This window comes from Ictalurus punctatus, chromosome 13 (assembly GCF_001660625.3).
Source record: "Ictalurus punctatus breed USDA103 chromosome 13, Coco_2.0, whole genome shotgun sequence".
In the NCBI taxonomy this organism is placed as follows: domain Eukaryota; kingdom Metazoa; phylum Chordata; class Actinopteri; order Siluriformes; family Ictaluridae; genus Ictalurus; species Ictalurus punctatus.
This window is the reverse complement of record NC_030428.2, coordinates 2,325,913-2,348,028: the sequence shown is the minus strand read 5'-3', so window position 1 is coordinate 2,348,028 and position 22,116 is coordinate 2,325,913. Positions and strand designations below refer to the sequence as shown.

General features: G+C 36.7%; 1 protein-coding gene across 1 annotated transcript; it reads right to left on the bottom strand.

Annotated features, from left to right (window-relative positions):
• Positions 1 to 595: 595 nt before the first annotated feature.
• Positions 596 to 16,980, bottom strand: LOC108273453 (protein phosphatase 1 regulatory subunit 1B). The gene is made up of 5 exons (XM_017482675.3): positions 16,481 to 16,980; positions 8,334 to 8,417; positions 7,940 to 8,015; positions 4,808 to 4,903; positions 596 to 1,258 (listed from the first exon to the last, which is right to left on the bottom strand). Exons 1-5 carry the CDS (start codon positions 16,568 to 16,570, stop codon positions 1,119 to 1,121), a joined length of 486 nt encoding a protein of 161 aa, XP_017338164.1. The 5' UTR covers positions 16,571 to 16,980; the 3' UTR covers positions 596 to 1,118.
• Positions 16,981 to 22,116: the final 5,136 nt, after the last annotated feature.

Genomic DNA, 22,116 nt, shown 5'->3' with positions numbered 1-22,116 from the left:
TCTGTTTTTATTTACATTTATTGACATTTTACACAGCGTTCCAACTTTTTTGGAATTGAGGTTGTATTCATGATTGACTAAATTGACTATGTACATACTGCCCATTTATGTAAACGCACAAATGGAGTATGTAATAAAAATACAATTTTGTCACTGGAAGGAACAAAAAAGCTTCAGAGCGGTACCCTAATAGGTGAAAATTGTATCTTTTCTTGAGGTCTTGATAAGGTACACAATATTTACTTAGTGTACAGTATAGTCTATTAAAGGGTACAGTGGAATATGGTACAATTATATTCCTGAATTACAGGTCTGCATTGGGGTACCACCCTACAGACCAGTGATTTTACCCTAAAAGGTACAGTAAGGTACCTTTTCTTGAGAGAGTACATATGATTATTCCATGTGTCATATATCAACTGAATGCCATCCCACAAACCCTCAGGAGGCTGAGGCCCTGTGGTCTGGATCAAGACATAGACTAATGAGGACAAATCTATTTAGAGCATGTGTGAGGACCTGCTTCAAAATCCTTAAGGGAAGATGAGGTGAAAGTTTTGAGGCTGCTGAAGAGAAAACAGGAAACAAACGTTTTGTGCTCAATTTATCAAGTTAGTTATTACAGACTTCATGGATGACATAAAATAAATGATTTATGGATAAAGGCCTCAGGCATCAATGCTTAAAAATGACATTCAAATTAAATCATCAGAAGCATTTTCTATCGTTGTTTAATGTTCTGTAATCATGTGTAATATTATGTTTGGTCCCTGACAAAATTATAGTCATACTTTACTTTTGGACCAAAAGCAATTAAATCATGGCCTTAATAAAAATTTTATTAACATGTGCATATTTTACTTCATATAATGCTCGATTGTGCCATATTAATAACTTGAACAGCTTCTCTTTCTTCACTAATTTATATACTGACCTTCAACATGACCATTCTCTCTGTCTCACACCCACACAAAGTATCTCTCTCTCTCTCTCTCTTTCTCTCTCTCTCTCTCTCTCTCTGTTTCTATCCTCATGTTTATAAAAATATTTATTTCTTCTCATAAAATTGTCATGTAATTCTTCTTAAGTTTCCTGTCTGGTTTCCACCTCATCAGCTGTCATTCCTCCCCTTCTTCCTCGCTATCCCTGTTTTCTGCTCTTAAATTCTCTGCTTCCTCTTCTCCTTTCTTCACTTCAGCCAATCCCCCCAATGATGACAGACAGTCTGATTTCTCAGATTTTATTTCCTCTGGTGGATCTGCAGGTGAAATATATGAAAAACACACACACACACACACACACACACACACACACACACACACACACACACACACACACACACACACACACACAAAGGTCAAACTTGACATTGATTTAAATTTTATAGAACCTTGACATTTATTTAACAGCCACATCTCAGTGATGGCGAATATAAGCAGTACTGATGGAACTCGGACCCCAATGCTTAACAGTTCTCAACGATGACCCTGAACATCATCTCTGTAAAATAAATACTATATGTTTTATGTAAGTAAAATTTGATGTTACAGTAACACGCATATGCTTCTAACACACACAGGGTGAATTCCCCTGTTTCAGTGATATACAGTGCCCTCCACTAATATTGGCACCCTTCGTAAATATGAGCAAAGAAGGCTGTGAAAGAAATGTCCTTATTGTTTAATCTTTTGATCAAACAAAAAATTTGTTTAAAAAATTCACAAAAATTCTCTGCTGTCATGGATATCAAACAATTGCAAATACAACACAGGTTTATCCAAAAAGGCATTTTTGTTAAATGCTGTTAGGTGTGCAAGAATTATTGGCACCCTTTTAGTCAATACTTTGTGCTACCTCCCTTTGCCAAGATAACAGCTCTGAGTCTTCTCCTATAAAGTTGGAGAAGTTGGAGAATACATGGCAAGAGATCTGAGACCGTTCCTCCATACAGAGTCTCTCCAAATCCTTCACATTTCAAGGTCCACGCTGGTGGACTCTCCTCTTCAGTTCACCCCACAGGTTTTCTATGGGGTTCAGGTCAGGGGACTGGCATGGTCATGGCAGGACCTTGATTTTGTGGTCAGTAAACCATTTGTGTGTTGATTTTGATTAATTTCCTGCTGGAAGATCCAACCACGGCCCATCTTAAGCTTTCTGGCAGAGTCAGTCAGGTTTTCATTTCATATCTGTTGATACAAGTCCAGTTGATAGAGTCCATGATGCCATGTATCCTAACAAAATGTCCGGGTCTTCTGGCAGAAAAACAGCCCCAAAACATTAAAGATCCACCACCATATTTAACCATGGGCATGAGGTACTTTTCCATATGGCTACCTCTCTGTGTGCTCCAAAACCACCTCTGGTGTTTATTACCAAAAAGCTGTATTTTGGTTTCATCTGACCATAGAACCCGATCCCACGTGAAGTTCCAGTAGTGTCTGCACACTGAAGATGCTCAAGTTTGTTTTTGGATGGGAGGAGAGGTTTATTTCTTGAAACCCTTCCAAACATGTAGGTGACTTCAGATTGTAGTTTTGGAGATTTTCTGACCCCAAGACATGATTAACTTCTCCAATTCTCCAGCTGTGATCCTTGGAGATTTTTTATCCACTTGAACCATCCTCTTCACCGTGCGTTGAGACGATGTAGACTCGTATCCAATTCCAGGTCGATTCATAACATTTCCAGTTGACTAGAACTTCTTAATTTTTATATTTATATTTCTTATATTTTCTTATAGACACTTCCCATCTTGTTAAGCTCACCAACCTTTTGCCACACATCACAGATGTATTCCTTGGTCTTACCCATTGTTATGAATGACTAAGGGAATTTGGCCTACAGTATGTGTTACCTCATATTTATACCCCTATACAGGATCCTATACAGGAAGTCATGGTTGAACAATTTCCTGTTCCTAATCACCCAGGTGTACTGAATTTTTTTTTTTAATATCAGTGGGAATATACTTCAAATATATTTTTGTCATATGAATTCATAGGGGTGCCAATAATTGTTGCACACCTATATTTAACAAAGATTTATTTATTTTTGATAAACCTGTGCTGTGATTGCAATTGTTTGATATCCATGAGAGCAGAGTGTTTTGGGGAATTTGTTTTGACAAAAGGATCAAAAGGTTAAACAATAAACATAATTTTTCACAGAATTATTTGTTCATATTTCATTGTGCTCATCACAAGGGTGCCAATATTAGTGGAGGGCGCTGTACACTTGATATTAACTGCCATCCTTCCTCATCAGTGTTTTGTCCTCTCTGCTCTGATCTGCTCTCATCTGGAAATATCATGTGAGCCATTGTGAAGAAATGATTCACCAACTGTATTTAATTTATTTCTGCAACATTCATATAAAAATGTAAAATGTTAGATGGATAAACTGCAGCACAAAGTGGCCTAATAACAATCTAAACCTAATAACAATCTAAACTTTTACCAAATAGACAAGACATCTGTGGGAAATTTCTTTATAGTACCTTATAAAATAAGGTTTTCAGAGAAAATGTTTTAATATCCCTATTTTTTCCATGTTTACAATGAATAAATCCTCATTAACATGTATTATAGTTCCGTTTCACCCCTTATAACCAGCATGGGGTGGTGTTTGAACACCTGGATACTAGATGTTGGGGCCGTTTGACACTTAAGGGTGTTTTGATCAGCTCCCTAGTTCCCTAGGATGTGAATCAATTTATCGTGTACACAAGTTCGGGCACTGGTGAGGACCTTGGCTCACAGCACATTGGGATATTGATAACTGATTTATGATAACTGATAACTTTACTGATTTGTTAGCTTAATCACGGTACGCCAAGCCGGATCATAGGCTAGCTAGTGTATTTTTTTAAAAAAATCATTAAACACTTAAAAGTCGTTAGACTCAAACAAACCGTATGTAAAACGTCAAATGAACTTAAAAATCACGAACGTAAGTAATCATTTGAGGGGTACGACAACAATAACAAGCTGCTTACATTTGTAGACAAAGTTGGCTGAGAGTTCATCCCCCCTTTTTTTTTTTAGCTGCGAGGCTTCAGAAAATATGGTGTCATTTCCAGTAAGGGAATATAGTGAGCATTGATGTTGGTGGTTTTTGCAATGCATTTTGGGATTTTTTTAGGGAGCGAACATTCCAGTGCAATGGAACGATTTTGCGATTGAGACAGCCCTCAAAATGGCTGACTGCCTGATCAGTGCCCTAAGTACTGTACTAGGGAGCTGATAGAGACCCACAGTAAGTTACATGGTGACCATACTATGTACTATGAAAAGCCATCAGTAATGGTAGACATTCCCTTTTCGGTCATCTAACCTTGTACACATGTCACGAATTTGCATTTCGGGTAATCTGGTAACAACAGCTACAGTCAAAGTTACAGGCACACACATCGTCCAAAACTGCCGGCAGTCTCCTGTGGTAACTTAATTAACTTTGTTTCTAATGAGCTGTGTCTGTTTATTCTCAGTTTTGCAGGCTAATAGCTGTTTGGCAAGCTAGAAGTATTGGATTAATCAATTTATCTCACAATTATGTCCGGGGGGGACAGTGCTTATCGTGTCAGGCACGGCATGAAAGGAGACTCAGTTCATACAGCATCACACTACTGAAACATGTAGAAACTGTGATATTTCAATATCTTTTTTTTTTTTTATTAGATTGCTGCAACTCTCCCGCCAGTATGAACTCACCATTTTGGATTTACAGTATACTGCAGGAGCATAGTGGAATCGTGCTATTATGACCTTTGTTGGATTTTCAGAGCTTACTCAAATAAACAAAGTCTCACCTCTAGGAGCATCTGAAGAAACATCTTCATTGTCGGATGATTCTGATGAAGGAGTGTCTGGAGTTTTGATGTGAGCTTGTGCCATCTTTTGAACTGCTATGGAATGAACGGCAAGCAGAAAATATTCTGTGATTTACAGTGAGTTACACGCTGTTCTGGTGTTCATGTTGTAGTGTCCACCTTAATATTTTACAGTTTCATCTCAGACAATAGAACAAAACTACCTCGATAGTGATTATTTTGTTTTTGTCTGTAGACATGTGTGTTTTGTTCACCATTGTTCATATAACCCATAACATACTGTAATTGTACATCAGTTTTAGTGCTAAGACATGCATTCAATATTTTTATATATACAAATTTCCCTTAATTATGTCAAATGCAAAATCTGAGGTAAATAGTCAGGTATTTAGAACAGGGGTGGTTCTAAGATTTCTTTTTGAGGTGGCACCGACTCTAATCCACTGTTGCTTTGGCTGTGCTACTCAGATAGCACAGTGACACTAGAGACTGCGATATCAATTGGCAAGCAGTTGTGACAGGATGGTTGGCTAAAAGCAGGCTAAGATAAACATTCAAAATAGATTGTATGCAGAGTGAAATACCGAACAAATAGTAATAGTGTGAAAGCTACAATATGAAGTTGTTCCATAAGCTCCTGATAAAAGATATTGTCTTAATGAGGACACAATGGACTTATATAACTGGCCTCTCATGTGAAATATTAAAACCCATTTCTCTTGTCCCATTTTCTGAACAACAAAAAAAAAACATTGTCAGAAGGAAAGGAGAGAAAACAAGACCAAGTTGTATTCTAAGGATGTTAAAGATAAGATAATCGAATTTCATAACTTAGGAATAGGGTGTAAAATTATAACTAAGCGGATGGAAGCACTTTTGGATGAATGGTGAGGAAGTGAAAGCTGCATCAAACCACCCAAGCATTACCTAGACAAATCAGTCTCTCAAAACTCAGCACAAAAACAAGACAGCCACAGAGGACTCTGTGCTTGGTGGCTGAGAATGGAGTAAAGGTGCACCATTTCAAGAGCTCTGCATAACTGAGGACCGTATGGGAGGGTGGCTAGAAAGATGCCATCCGAAAGATGACAGGAGAGTAACCAAGTCAAGATAGAGATACTGTATTTGGGCAAAGCACTATTTGTGGTGCAAACATACAGTGAGGGAAAGAGTGGCCTAGCCAGTCTCCAGACCTTAATCCCATAGAAAATCTGTGGAGGGAGCTGAAGGTTCGAGTTGCCAAACGTCAGCCTCGAAACCTTAATGACTTGGAGAAGATCTGCAAAGAGGAGTGGGACAAAATCCCTCCTGAGATGTGTGCAAACCTGGTGGCCAACTACAAGAAACGTCTGACCTCTGTGATTGCCAACAAGGGTTTTTCCACCAAGTACTAAGTCATGTTTTGCAGAGGGGTCAAATACTTATTTCCCTCATTAAAATGCACATCAATTTATAAAATTTTTGACATGCGTTTTTCTTGATTTTCTTGTTGTTATTCTGTCTCTCACTGTTCAAATAAATCTACCATTAAAATTATAGACTGATCATTTCTTTGTCAGTGGGCAAACGTACAAAATCAGCAGGGGATCGAATACTTTTTTCCCTCACTGTAAGGCCATGCACAATTCTACAGTGAAATATGGTGGTGGTAGCAGTATGCTCTAGGGACACTTATCACTTAGGATAATGGATGGAGCGAAATAAGTGGGGGGGGGTGTATTACAAGAGAACCTGCTTCATTCCGCTAAAGAAAAAACAACAACAAAAAAAAAATTAAAGCTTGGAAGAAACTTCACGTTTCAGAAGGACAGTGAACAGTGTGGACATGTCAAAGTCCAGAATTGTATCCAGTTGAGAATTTGTGGCATTGTTTGAAAATATATATGAAAATATTGTTTGCAGTCAACAAAAACAACCAACCTGAAGAACCTGAATCAAATCTGCCAGGAAGAATGGGCAAAAAATTGCTCCCAAAGAGTGTGCAGTGCTGGTAGGAAACTCAACAGACTTAAAGCCGTTATAGAAGCAAAAGGTAGTTCTACCAAGTTGAAGGGGGTGAATACTATATACTATACTATAGCATTTTTCAATTCCGTTTCAATTTCAGTATTTTTCCATTTGTTTTTGTTGTTGTTTTTTAATCCACTGACAAATAATGACTTTGAAAATTTTGCATTAAGAGCAAACTGGTTTGTAATTTTAAAAAAAAACTTGAAGGATCTATTTGTGTAAGTGTCATTTGATTACAAATTTGAGTATGATGACTTTTAAGTGGGTTGAATATTTCTGCAAGGCACTGTATTTTTTAAATATTTTTTGAAATATCAGTAGCCATAGACTGATGTCAATGAAAAGGTCCCGTTGTGTTTAACATAACACAATTTTATATCCCTCATTTCCTAAAAATAGACCTATAAATAGAATGTGTAGGACCTGTAAAAAATGTTTTTAAGGGAAAGGCCTTGATAAAGAAGATAAAGAAGATATTATCACTATGATTGTGAAATTGTAAACCTAGGTTAAACATGAGCAAAATCAATCCCAGCTTGTCTACGCTCAAGTCGCTTGGTCAAATGGCACAAAATAACGAACAAGCTGCAGACGGTTTGAAATAGGAATGTTGTTGGTCCTCGTGTGCTTACGTGTGTTTATTTATTTTTCAAAAGTCAATTTTGCTTCGATTCAATTATCTTATTTGGTTTCTGTCATTCTCACAGACTGACATATCAAAAAGAACACCTGCACAGCACAGTTATGTGGACAATAAGGTATCTGTGTGTGTGTGTGTGTGTGTGTGTGTGTGTGTGTGTGTGTGTGTGTGTGTGTGTGTGAAGTTGAGGTTCCTCCAACTTCTTACTGAAAAGTGATTTCTCATGTTGAGTCTATCATCGCTTTCATTTAGCAAATTCATCTCAGGTGATGAAGATAGTACAAAGATATCAGTGTTTGTGTGTGTGGGGGGGGGGGGGGCTTACTTTAACTTTGTCCTCACGCACAGCAGTGTTGTGGTTTTAAAAAATGTATGTAGTTTAGAATAATTTCATGTATAATTTTTAAGTTCAATAGTCAATTAAATCATCAATTAAATGACATAAATCTAACTTTTCTTACCTTTGAGTGAAGGAGGTTGATAAATGCTTGTGTCCATATTCTTGGGCTTTGAAACTCCATTTTCACAAACAAACAACTAAAATATATTTTTTAAAAAGTTCAAAATGAAAAAGAAGATATTTATAAAGAAGATATTAATAACACCTTGTTTCAATAGTGACATTACTGATAATTACCATAATTAGTTATTTGACACGACATTTATTAAACAATAATATAACAATTATATTGTTTGTTTTTTTAAAAAAGCTAGAAAGCGAGATATAGAGAGAAATATCTTGAAATGTACATTTTAAAATCTTCCATTGTTAATTTTTAATCTAAACATTATTTCATTTGTAAGTTTGCTGCTTTTAGTGTATGTAGTGTATTTTTTTTAATGGTTCCACTTCACCGGAAAGCTGGGATTCTCTTCCTCCGGAGACGGGTGATCTGTCATGCGGAAAAGCGTGGCTGGTGTCGGTCTTCTACGCCGAATCTGATTTCAAAACAGAAATCATTTACACCATTTCAAATTTCCATGCCACAAAAACAGTAATATACTGTAACATCGGGTTGCTTTGTAATATTCTACATTACCAAAAAAAAAACATCCACATTTGACAAAATGTGCTACATTTATAATCGATTTACAGGAGCTTTACAATTCATTTAACCTGTTTTATGGTATAGATCAATGTTTATATGATAAGACAAATTCCACTCTGATAACCATCCAACCAAATATGATGGCTTTCCGTTAACATGGTATTTGTTTAGACCTTAACGTTGTCTAAGAAGACAACATTATGGGGTGCTTTTATCATGATCATAGCACAAGCTCTAGAATGTTGTTTTTTGGGGTTTTGTGTGATCATTGTCTCAGGTGTAACCTGGTACAGAGCAGCAGAGTTAGGCAGCTATGTAATAGACATTAGATGGTATCAGCCAAGGCAGAAAATCCTTCAAATATACATATGTGCATCCTGAGTAATCCAGAAAGAGTGGGCGAAATCCAATCAACATGTCCGTCCATCACATAGAAGGATAACAGGAAATTGAAGAAAAAGTGAGTGATGCATTTAATCAGCGCTAAAATGTGTCCTAAATCCATAATGACGTTTTTGTGTAACCGCAGTGTGGAATGAGAGAATAGAAGGATTACTCGGGCTGATATTTTACTCCTGCGTGGGTTCAGATCCCAGGCGACTTTTATTTGACATTGTCCATTGTCTCCAGACTCAGTCCTTAAGCTTGCTGAAATAGAAAACCGAAACACCGAGTGCTTTTAAGCCTACCTGCATGATCAGTGACATTGTGCTTGTTTAGTCATTTGGTATATAACTGTACATTTCCTTAGCCACATTCCAAATAGGAACTTTTGGTTCAAAGAAAGTTGAATATGTCAGGTTTTCAGAGAACCGTTTCAAATCCTATTCGTATATGTTCCTAAGGTTCCAAGGGCACCATCAAGGCAAGCACTTTTCTTATATCTTAAATCATCTAAATTCTGGATTAACACAAATGGAACTATGGGAATTATGTTCTGATAAAAAAAATCCAAAATAAATGAAAATAATTGAGTATTTTAGCATCTTCAATGTAGACCCCCTTTTTGCTTAGAATTTCCAGAAATGAATTCTTGGCATTTTCTCAACCGATTTCTTGAGGAATTTCCCTGAGATGCTTTTTAAACAGTATTAAAGGAGTTCACACCTACGCTGGATGCTTATCGGCTGCTTTTCGGAATATTTCGCTACAAGTCATCCATTTAAAAAAAAGTTTTTTTTTTGTAAATAAAATGTTAGTTTTCTAATGAAAGAAATGAATATGTTGGCACAATTATATTTTTTATCTACAACACCGATTTCAAACATTTAATCACACACCTTCAAATCAAAAGATTTTTAAGATCATGAGAAACAATTCAGTCAAATGTCTCCAAACGTTTGGCTGGTAACATTTATTTGGATAATATATATATATATATATATATATATATATATAGAGAGAGAGAGAGAGAGAGAGAGAGAGAGAGAGAGAGAGAGATAGCATCATTCCCCCCTCTGGCATTGTGGAGAACTTCACTCCCCCCTCTGACCTTGCAGAGGTCCCCCTGTTACTCCCCCCACTAGCATCATGGTGAATGTCACTCCCCCCATTGAGCTTCGTTCCCCTGACAGGCTGCGCAGTAGCCGTTGCTCTGTGCTCAAAGCAGGCTGGGAATATCTAGTCATCTCCCTACGGTGCGTTAGAGACCCGACCCACTTCTGAACCTCAGTGAACACATCAAGCAATTGCACCCGCCTCTAAATCCAAATCGTGACGGTATCACACTATTCTATGTATAAACTCCTCGCCAACACATATTCCCACACTGACCACCAAGCACAGAGTCCATTTTTAGCCACAGTCACAGCTCACACCTCGCAAGTCCTGTGATGTACAACTTAAAGCATTAAATTCTAGTAAGGATTTATATTACAGAAATTATGTTTCATTCTCAGCCAGCACTGACAAGGTTATAAGTAAGTAACAAACACAATGTGTCATGCTGTGATCGAAAAATACTGAGTGGCAGGGTGGTTTGATGAAGCAGAGTTACTGTTAGCACTCAGGAGTTGATTTTTTTTCTGTAACAGCATGTCCCAAAGTGTTTTATTCTTATTTTTTATACTCTTATAGCACAGTAATTTTCCAACCATTGCAGTGTCATTTTTATCAATTTATAGTTAAAGGTCAAATGAAACCTCATGTAGACCACAATCAAAGGCCGCATTCAGTTGATTTCTAACACGTGAAATGCTTATCACAGTTTTTTTTCTTCACTGTCACAAATGAGTGAAGAGTAAACTCCTTATAAAAATACAAAGACACACATCCCACATGCTGCGGTTCCTTTATTTAAAATCAGAATCTGCAAAGATGTCATGACTCACCTCAAACTGTATAGCAAAGTTTTTGTACAGTATGATACTCATTTTATGGCAATAAAAATAGGCACAGATATACTCGTGTATGTGTGTGTGTGTGTGTGTGTGTGTTTGCGTGTGTGTGTGTGTGTGTGTGTGTGTGTGTAGCCACACCGTGATTCACATCACTGTAGGCAGTTGTGGTGGTGGGAGGATAAGTTAAGAAGCTCTTGTGCTTTGCAGTAAAATAAAAATTCCAATCCACTGTTTATCACAATTAAACAGGTCACGACTGCAAATCTGTACTAATGGAGATTAGTATTAATGGGGATTTTTAGTTCAAATTAGTAGTAATGGGGATTAGTCGTCACGTGGATTTGTGGTAATGGTGATTAGTGGTAATGAGGATTGGTACTGATCGGGATTAGTTGCAGTGAGGATTAATAGTTGTCAGGTTTAGTGATAATAAGGATAAGTGGTAAATTGGTCGCAGTGAGGATTGGTAATAATCAGGATTGGTAGTAATTAGTATTAGTAATAATGAAGTATTGTAGGAGTATTGAAGATTAGTAGTAATGTAGTAGTATTTATCATACTAGTAGTAATCAGGATTAGTAGTAATGATAAATACCAGTAATGGGCATTAGTAGCAATGGAAATGAGGAGTAATGAGTATTAGCAGTAATGATGATTAGGAGTAATGGTGATTAGTCATTTGGATTAGTAGGAATGGAGATAAGGATTACTCGCAATGGGATTAGAAATTAGGATTAGTAGTAATGGAGATTAGTAGTCATGAGGATTAGTAATACTGGGGATTCTAAGTAATAGGGATTACTATTAATGTATTAGTAGTACTGATGGTTACTAGTAATTAGTAATACTGAGGATTGGTAGTACTGTGGATTAGCATTAATGGGGATTTGTAGTAAGGATTGGTAATAAGGTTTTAAGGCTGGAACTCTCTGTCAAGTGTACTCTGAATGTGTATATACAGTAGATTTATGATCAATCTTTGAACTCAGCAAAGCTAGGGTCCATGCACTTTTAACATGCATCAGATCACACATATACAGTCATATACAGGCCGGAACTGCCGATTAACCTTCAATTCGCCCCCCAAAAAATTGAGTCCATATTCCAAATTAAAACCATCTTGTGGACCGTAATTGCATGGAAAAAAAATTCTGTGCCAGTTTCTGTTATTTCATTAGGGGGGTAAAATATCACAATACAGGTTAATGTTTTACATTGGATTAAGAATAACATGGTCCATTACCTAAAATGAGATCGAGACCTCTGGTATATATAAGGGGAACATCTGGTGTATATATCTCAGTGTTATAAGGCTGTGCTCACAATAAAATAAAAATTCTCACTATTCTGAGCACTTTCAAACATGCTACTCTTTTACTCTTACTCAAGTAATTTTTAGGATGGGTACTTTTGCTCTACTCAGAACTTTTTGCGACGTAACAGTACTTTTACTTGAGTATGATATTTCACCTCTGTGTATATGATGCATGCAGTATGTACATATCTACATGTATAGGTTAGTGTGGGGGTAGAGAAGTTAGTGTTCATTGTATCATTTTCTTTATTTCTATGCACATATTTATTTATATATTTTTAATTCTCTTACCACTATTTTCTTGCCTAGTCTGACTGTAAACCATTCTGTACAGTACATGTTCTTAGCCATTTGGAATTAATATGAATTATTATATGAATTATTAATGAATTATCCATTTAAAGTTTGACTAGTGAATATATTAAACCACTTCCCTTGGTCATCAGAGAGAGAGAGAGTTAAATGGTAAAGTGAGCATCACATTCTCTCTACACCATTGAAGATGATCTTAACTTTAAATGCTTTTGGCCAATCGGGCCTTGAACTCATTAGTATTAGATGTAAGATTTGAGACACATGAAGCTGCTGGAAGCATGTTATATTTGCCATGAACAACGTTTTTAGTTTGAAATCCACCAACCAGGGGGACGGGGGCCCTCTAACTCTATATATACACACACACTCTTCATCATTCTTTTATAGGCATCCTCTTCAGCCAGGCCTATTTATATGGAAATGCTCCTTTTTGTTAAGCTCACACACGCTACGTACCCATAATGTGGTGTGTGGGTCTCTTAGCAGCTTAACAAAGCCATTAATATTCACAGAACATCCACTTTGAAACAAAACTCATGTGTTCCCCTCGTCCACTTGAACTGGTCATCTATTAAAGTGAAAATGAGTCGCTAATCCCAGTTTTTAGTCCGTTTGCTTATGATCATTATATGTGTTTAATCACACACACACACACACACACACACACACACACAGTTGCCTAAACGATCTTCTGCATTTCGCATTTTCTAACTACAGCAGCTTTTTTCATTATGTAATCACTTGTCTATCCTCCACTCATCCACCTTTGCTCTCTTTTTCTTGTCCTCCATCCTATAATCCCTCCCTACATTCCTCTCTTTCTCAGGCCCCCGACTTATTCTCTGTTCCTCTCCTCATCTCCCAGCTAATTGGGTCGTAACGTGACACAGCACCTGATGCTGAACTAGTTTCTCACCTCACACACACACACACACACGAGTGCACACACACACATTACGTAATCTGTTGTCAGGCAGACAGATGCATAATCCTCTTTCACTAGTGATGGCGTTCACTGAGTTTACTACGTAATCAAAAAAGATTTTTTTTTTTCGTTAATAAGCACAAGTCAGCATTAAAGTTCTATATCATAATATCTGAGCAGCCCTTCATCACAGTTTATGATTTTTTTCATATGATATCTATGCACATAAGTAGATGCAGCCCAACACATCAATGAAGTGGATTATTTTCCTATAATGGCACATTCCAAAGTGCTTTATTCCTTTTATATCGCAAAGAATTTGCCAACGATTACAAGGTCACATTTTGCTTTTTAACCGTTTATAGTTACATTTAATGTTGTGGAATGGTGATGAAATTTCCACGAAACAGCTCCTGTTATCACTAATGTGTAAGCAGCTATAAACAAGTGTTCCCTCTTTTTATAAACAATCCTCTTTATTCTCTCTCTCTATTGAAGTTCATAAGACAAAAAAAAAAACACAGCTTGTCATGTTATTGCGATAACAGAAAGAGCAAATTCCTCTATCCTGAAGACTTTGATGGACGTTGCCATATCAACAATTATACGCATTTGTTTATTATTAGCCTTATATTCTATGAAGTGTCCACCATACAAGTCCCTGTGAATGAGCTGTTACTATAGAAACAATGGATTAATTAAAATTAGCATGTGATTTGAATTACAGCCAGAAATTCTGTCAGTACTGATATAAGAAAAACATTTACCACCCTCAAATTCTTTTAATAAATTATTGAATAATTAAATGATGCTGGCTTCAGATTTGGTTAATGTAAAGTATATATATATATATATATATATATATATATATATATATATATATATATATATATATATATATATATATATATATATATATATACACAGTGTGTGTGTGTGTGTGTGTGTGTGAATGAGACAGCAATTTGTCATATACATAAAACCCTATATACCTTAATCCTATATACACTGACAATTAAATATTTTTTTTTTATTGGAATGTTTTCTGATTTTCCTGACTTGTCAAAACCTGTGAAGATATTTTTAATACTATTTTGATGCCAAATCTGCCAACATGCAACACTGAGGATACTTAAAAAACTCATTTTAATCACATTTCTATAATAACAACACTGAGAACCTGATTTAATAAGACATAAATTGAGCAGTGATGTTACACATAAGAGACATTGCCCATTTGTTTGTTTGTTTGTTTGTTTGTTTTTTCACAAAACATACTTTTATAATTTGTTTTTTAACCCTTTAATCTCATGGGAGCTGCCGGTGTGTCCAGACTTCTTCATGCTACACATTTATCTACACAAGTTTCCTGTAATAGTTATTAATTATCAACTGAAATATATGCCTTAAAGTCAATAACCACTGCTATGTCAGAGGCAAAGCAGGTGGCCAGGCTTGCTACTTACCCCCGACATCTGATTGGCCACCCTGGTTGCCACTCCAAAATGCATTTCTCATAACTGGTTTAGTAGAAACCAAAGATTATTCGATGTTTCTGCTATCTGATTAACTGCTTGTTAATAATATAACAATAAAAAAAGCATTATCTAAAATGATCAACTCATTTTATCAAACATTCATATAAACTAATATATAAATATTTAAATTAGTGCATAATTTGTTTAGTTTGTAATTCTGTAATTCATGTTGTTTATATTTCCATGACTATGAGTCATTTAGATGCCATCAGCAAACTCCTGTATTTCCAAAGGAAAATTTACTTTCCCAACAATTATGAGTTGCTACAAACTGATCATCCTGCTGTAAAAGGTCTGAATGGGAAAGGTTAGCACAAGGGGCGGAGTTAGCTTTAGGGCAGGGGTTAAGATCAGGGGCGGGTTTAACATCCTGCAGACCAGCTACCAGCTGCCAAAATACAGACCAGGCTTGTGGACACTGGTAGGAATTAAACAGTTTCTGAATTACAACTACTAATACTACATCAGTTTTCTCCACCAATTTGGTCATTTGCCAGTTCCCACCCACTAGCCAGGTAAGGTGGAGCTAACACATGCTTCTTCAAGTTTTTAAACTTCCGCTTATGCTGTTATAGGGTAGCATAACACACTTGGAGGAAAGTGCTATCTACCCTCTTCCGCATACAGATGTCCACGATTGGCTATTGTCACTGTGATTGACAGGGGAATTTTTAAGGGGGAAAAAACCCAACCGTAAAACAATTTGAAAAGATTTATTAAGCATGTTAGTCAAGCAATCAGGAAGATAGTAAATACTGTACCTTTGGCATAGCTGGTTGGTCCATGCGTGTGTTTTAGCAGCTGGTAGTCAGATCAAGCTGGATTTTTCAGCAGAGATGAGCAGCAGGGTTCGCCTGAAGGGCGGAGGTAGAGCTCACACGAGGGGCGGGGTTACCGTTTGAGGCTATTGTAATTACTTCTTTAGTACAAATTTGTCATGTGAAACTACATGGCCTTGACTATGGTAACTATGGCATGATTTGGGTTTGAATGCACTACTTAATGACTAATTGATCCATCAATACAATTTTAATTTACTATCAGCAGCAGCCAAGTTAACTTTTAGAAGCATCATTATTATGGACAAAGGTAATGCAATGTATTGTATGTATATACAATATGATGAAGAGCTTTTTTTGGTTGGAATTTTAATTAGAAATTAATTATTTTGAAAATAATAATATAAATTTTTCTTTTTTAAAAAAAACTTCCTAGAAATAAAACGCAAATATACAAGCACCTTTGTTTAAACATGATTCTTATTATGGGGAATTCTGATCCCATGTCTTGAGCCCAACGGAATTCGCATACATTTTCATACTCACACTAGCGAGTCTGCTGCTATTTTTATCCACTCCGTTCCAGTTGTAGTGGTAAGTGAGCTCTTTGTTTTTATATAACAGAAGAAAATGTGCTGTCAGGTCACTTTCACCTCACGAGATCCCACTGCTTTCAGAGCAGAATTTCAGACTTTGGTGTAATTCAAACCAATTTGACTTATACTTCTCTTGTTTTTCTTACCATCTCCACTTGTCTGGGGTCGAGCTGAATCGGACCTGCGGAGGGAACAGAAAACTGGATCTTCCTCCCTTCTTTTATCTCTCCCTCCATCTCAGATGGTTAAAAAAACAGATCTGGTTATTTTCCCTCTTCAATAAACCGGTCTTTCGATGACGTCCCGAGATCAAAAAGCTGCTTAAGTCCTGCGTCTCTTCTCGACACTTTGATTGTCATTTACAACAGAACAGCTACGTTCTTTTCCGTGTCTTCAATGAGACCGCGCTTTCTCTTGCTCAGACACACTCCAGGTTGTGGAGTAATATGTCTTTCACTCCCCTATAGAGAGAGAGAGAGAGAGAGAGAGAGAGAGAGAGAGAGAGAGAGAGAGAGAGAGAGAGAGAGAGAGAATAAAGAGATGCTGGGATAGAGGGAGAAAACGGGAGGGGTGACAACAAGAGAGACCAAAACAGGGAGAGATGAACAACGAGGGACGGAGGGGGGATAAAAGAGAGAGGGAAGGGTGACAGATTGAGATTAAAAAAAAGAAAACGAGTGAGTGGCAGAATGAAAGAGACTGTGACTGATAATAAGATGCTGGTGATTGTCTCTCACAATGTCCTAGATGTCTTTACAAATAGGGGGTGGGGTTTCTATTTTGGTGCGGACTAAATGTCCCCACAAGTATAGGAATATTTAGACAGGACATTTGGCTGCTTGTTTGAATTTAACAGCGTGATCTTTTGAATTTAAACTCCTGAAACACACTGGTGTTTTGAATATCCCCTGGTTTATCAACCTCCTGCTCGCTCCAAATCACTTTGCTTGTAAAGCTGATGAAGGACGTTTGTCTGAAACGTCCTGTTTCTCTGGAAACGTTGTGTAACTACTCTATAATTTTTACTACCTAAGGTCTCAAACTAACTGTTAGTCTTTATTGTCCTTTGAGGACCATCCACAGAGATAGTTATTCATGCAGCAAATCAATGCCATGCTACACCTAAATCTAATGCTAACCTCAAAGGAAACCTTTTAAACTTGAGTGAAGATTATCTTACATACTTTATACTATAACACATGGGTCAAGCACAAGAAGTGTCCTTTTTTTTCATCCTGTGTCTGTTCATTAACAATAAGAGGTACTGCATTACAAATCAAATGTGTGCGGAAATAAACAAAATGAATATCAGGTATATTTCAAGGATGTTGGCAGTCATACTGCAGTATGTCCACCACACAGTACTGTATGAAGGCTTCATACAGCGCAATACTGGCACTCGTTCTCTTTGATCCAGGAGAAAAATAAAGAGCAAATCTTTACTGACATTTAAACCAAAATGTCAGCAATCTCAACCGGTTCATTCCAAACACACTGTGAGCATGTCTGCAGTTTCAGAACAAAAGGAAAACAAAAACAAATAAACAGACAAAACAATGTAAGGATTTTTTTTAATGCCATTGTGTTTAAAATAAATGGATGTTTCCATTTGGTGAGTCTCAGCTTATATACAGCACCATGTCATGTTGTATGTTTTGTCTAGACTTTCATTGAGTTGTAGTCCATGTGCTTTGTAGTCATGTCCTTCTTTGCATTATTATTTATATAGAACCTTTCATACATGCTTTACAATGTGAAGTTAAAGCAGATTTAATTAAATAAACAGCTGAAAAGAAAGGCAAACTGATATAGTATAGAAATAGTACTACTTTTTTTTAAAAAGGCTTTAAATACTTCATATTTAAGTTTTGATAATGTCCAATTAAATAACATAAAGATCAAGAACAATGTAATGATACGAGGTGTTACAATTCTAACAATTTAGAATTATAACAATTATTTTAAAAATATATTTTATTCTCGAGTAGGACTTTGGCACTCTGCTGGTTGCTCTATGTTATTGCACATGTATTGAATATGTATATGTAGAAAATTATTTTTGATAATAAACGATTGCTGTTGTGATTGTGTCCTGAAATTCCCAGTTTATGAGTAAAAGGATATTTTGTATACACACAAACGCACTGAATAAAGATATGAAGGGTGTGGTCAGAAAACACCTGCTGATGAGAAAGACGGGTTTTGTTTTTTTGTTTTTTTTTGCTGACTTGCCTTTTTTTCACTAGGGGAAGGTGATAGGGGATCTAAGTTCCCATGTCCTACATGTTTCTCGCTGTGTTGTTGTGGTGCACATGTTCAAAGCATCAGCACCTTTGTCACTTTTTACAATGTAAAAACAACTTGAAATATTTTGCCTCCGATTCTTTACAAGCGATAGAGTGTAACATTCTTAAACGTGCTATTTCCACATTGTTCTGATAAACTACCAAAAGCTAAGAGCAATCTTCTTAACTCTTCTTCACAGTTTCCCCTCAGTGAATAACTGAAAGCCAGCACTCATACTGCAACATTATCTGCCATTTAATGTCATTTCATTTAAGTTATATGGCCACCATAATGTTAATTTCTCGTACAGGACCACTCCAAGTCAAATGGACAGGTCAAATTCTGATAAAATCTCATATATGTGCCAAACCATTGATCTACAGGTGAAATCAAGCCAGAAAGTCATGAAATAGTGCATAAGAGTGATCTTAGAAACTCCTCGAAGTACATGTAAAAAATAAATCCATGAATATGAGTGACTGAAAATCAAATTCAATGATAATGTATAAAACTAGGCTTGGAGTATGTTTAGTGTATAACAGAATGCATGTTTACAGTATGCATTAAATGTATGCAGAAATAAATGAGATAAATGAGACAACTCGGAGCAACTTGATTTGACAGCAAAGTCCTCAAACATCCTTGTTCTCTGTGCTGTGATTTAACATGAATTCATCTTTTTACAGTTCAGTCAGAACCGAGAAGTCACTGAGGATGAGAGTCCCAGTTAATTATCACTGTAGGTCACTAAGCAGGAAGAGTCTTCAGCAATTTCATAACTGCTGATTTCACATGTGGCTTAAACGCAGACAAACAGGAAAGGTCGGTCTGTCTGAATTACAGTAATTTACTTCAAACTTTAGTTTGTTTGCTTCACACCTCCAAGCTTGGGAGTCTGATTTTCAGTTTGCATGTTCTCCCTGTGCATATGGGGTTTCCTCCAGGTACTCCGGTTTCCTTCGCCAGCCCAAAGACATGCATTGTCAGCTGATTGGCATCTCTAAGTTGTTTGCACTGTGTTAATGGGTGTGTGATTGTGCCATGCAATCAGTTGGCACCTCATCCAGGGTGTCCCCCAACTTGTGCCCTGAGTCCCCTGGGATGGGCTCCATTCTCCAGGTGACCCTGTGTAGGATAAGGGTTATAGAAAATGGATGGATGGATGGATGGATAGATAGATGGATGATCAGGGCAAAACTTAAGCCCTGTTCACACCAGGAGGATTTTCGCAGCACGAAAAACAATCCATTTAACGCCCCAGTAGCTGTCAATGAGAGTGTTCACACCCAGGCGTAAAATGTGTGGCGTCAAAGCATAAATTTTTTTTAACGTAGAGTGGTTCGTTGATTTTTTTGACGCACCGCATCAAAAAGTGCTCGACCATTGAAATTCGCGCATTTGTTCACGTTCCCTGAAGTTACATAAAAGTACAAAACTGTCTTGCCTACGAAGAAGAAGATGAAAAAAGAAGACGAAGAAGAAGCAAGCCACCACCATTTTAGTGAGAGTGCATAAGTGACATAACCGAAATAAAATGCTCACTGCTAATCATTCCTTCTGCCTACACACATAAACAAGGTATCATTTGAAAGCACTAGATTCAGAAATACACATTAAATACTATATAAGTGTATTGATTATGTTCTGGTTTGTTTGTTTTTTTTTTGTTTTTTGATGACACTGAGATAGATAGATAGATAGATAGATAGATAGATAGATAGATAGATAGATAGATAGATAGATAGATGAATGGATAGATAGTTAGTTAGTTAGTTAGTTAGTTTATTTGTCCTCAGAGATAAAGAACAAAGGAATGGCTTCAGGAGAAGAAGATCAGCATATTGGAATGGCCCAGTCACAGCCCAGATCTAAATCCTATTTTCAAGTAGATCTGGAGTATTCTTGAAAGGAAGAGTGAAATAAAATTGCCAGATTAAGATGTGCTAATTTGGCCAAAAGTATGAGGACACATCTCTAACAAGAATTACAGACAACAACCCTAAAGTAGTGAGGAGGAATAATCGATAATTCCCCCTTACTATCTTATTAGGAACTACATGAGAAGTTTGTTGGAGGTTCTGCAGCTATAAATTATGATGGTTCACTAAAATATCAATACTTATTACTAGAGTTGGGGTACTCGATCCCAGACTCAGACTCAAGCCCAATTACAGCGAACTCGGACTTGTCATACACTCGGTTAAATCTGTACTCAGACTTGACATGGACTCTGACATTTTGGACTCGGAATGTACAGTGGAGTCCATGTCATATGTAACACAGGGGCATAATCTGACCTGGACAGATTTTTTCTTTAGCCCCGAATAATTCTCCACTTGGAGCCGTTTGTCACTATGTAACTGAACATCAGTAAAAGAATTTTGTATCTTCAGTGAACGGAGGTGAGACCAATCAGACAGGGTTTCCAGGAGAATACATGCACTGAAAACCCTAATAAGTTGACTGAACTCAATTGATTGAGTAAACTCGTTCCCTGAATTTAATTGAGTAATGGGATCTCCCAAAACTTGTATATTTAAGTTCACTTAACTTGGCTCTCATGTAGACTGCACTTAAACTGTTAAATTCACCGAACTTGGTGTTTATATAGTGTACTTAAACAATTAAGTTCATTTAACTTGGTGTTAATTTCAAGTGTACTTACATATTTAAGTGAACTCAACTAGAAAATTCAACTGAAATTAAAAATTAATTATAAATTAAATCGAATTGACTACATTTTTATTACTTTTGACTGTTTCAGCTTTGTGCAAACATGTCAAACTGAAATGAAACATACTGAACAGCATATTGAATGTCTTTATTGACCAATATTAATTGACCAATTTTCACAAAATTAATGAAATTACAGTACACACGATACTATAATGGAAATGGGTCACGACCACACTGTACTGCACTGAACAGTTGGTAACAATAATAACAATATCCCACATTAACTACTGCACTACATCAATGGAAGAACTCTGTGTACTTAAACAAGTTAAAATACTTTTATACTTTTTCTCCTTCATTTATGGATAATGGAGTAAATCGATAAAAAATAAAATTGCTCTGAGCATGTAAGTGTAACAGTGCTGACTCAAAATCTGCAACAATGAGACCTAAACATTTTTATTAACCAAAAAGCTGGTTTGCCAAAGACTGTGCTTTAGGCTTGAGGGTGTTCTGCCCCATTGACATCAGTACACGTTGTATGAAATCAAACGTGTTTGTGAGTAATTTGGGGTAATTTGGGTCTAACGCATAAATAAGACCAAAGAGAAGGCACATTGCTTGTGGGAGGTCCTGCATTTTGTCCATCACCACTTGGCCTTCAAGTATTATCCCTATAGAGGAAGTCAAATGCAAGGAGTTAGGGGGCTGAAGATTGGTGTTTTCGAATGATTCCCACTGGCCCATCATTGACTACGTTTACATAGACAGCAGTAATCTAATTATTGACCTTACTCTGAGTAAGATAATAATGTGATTA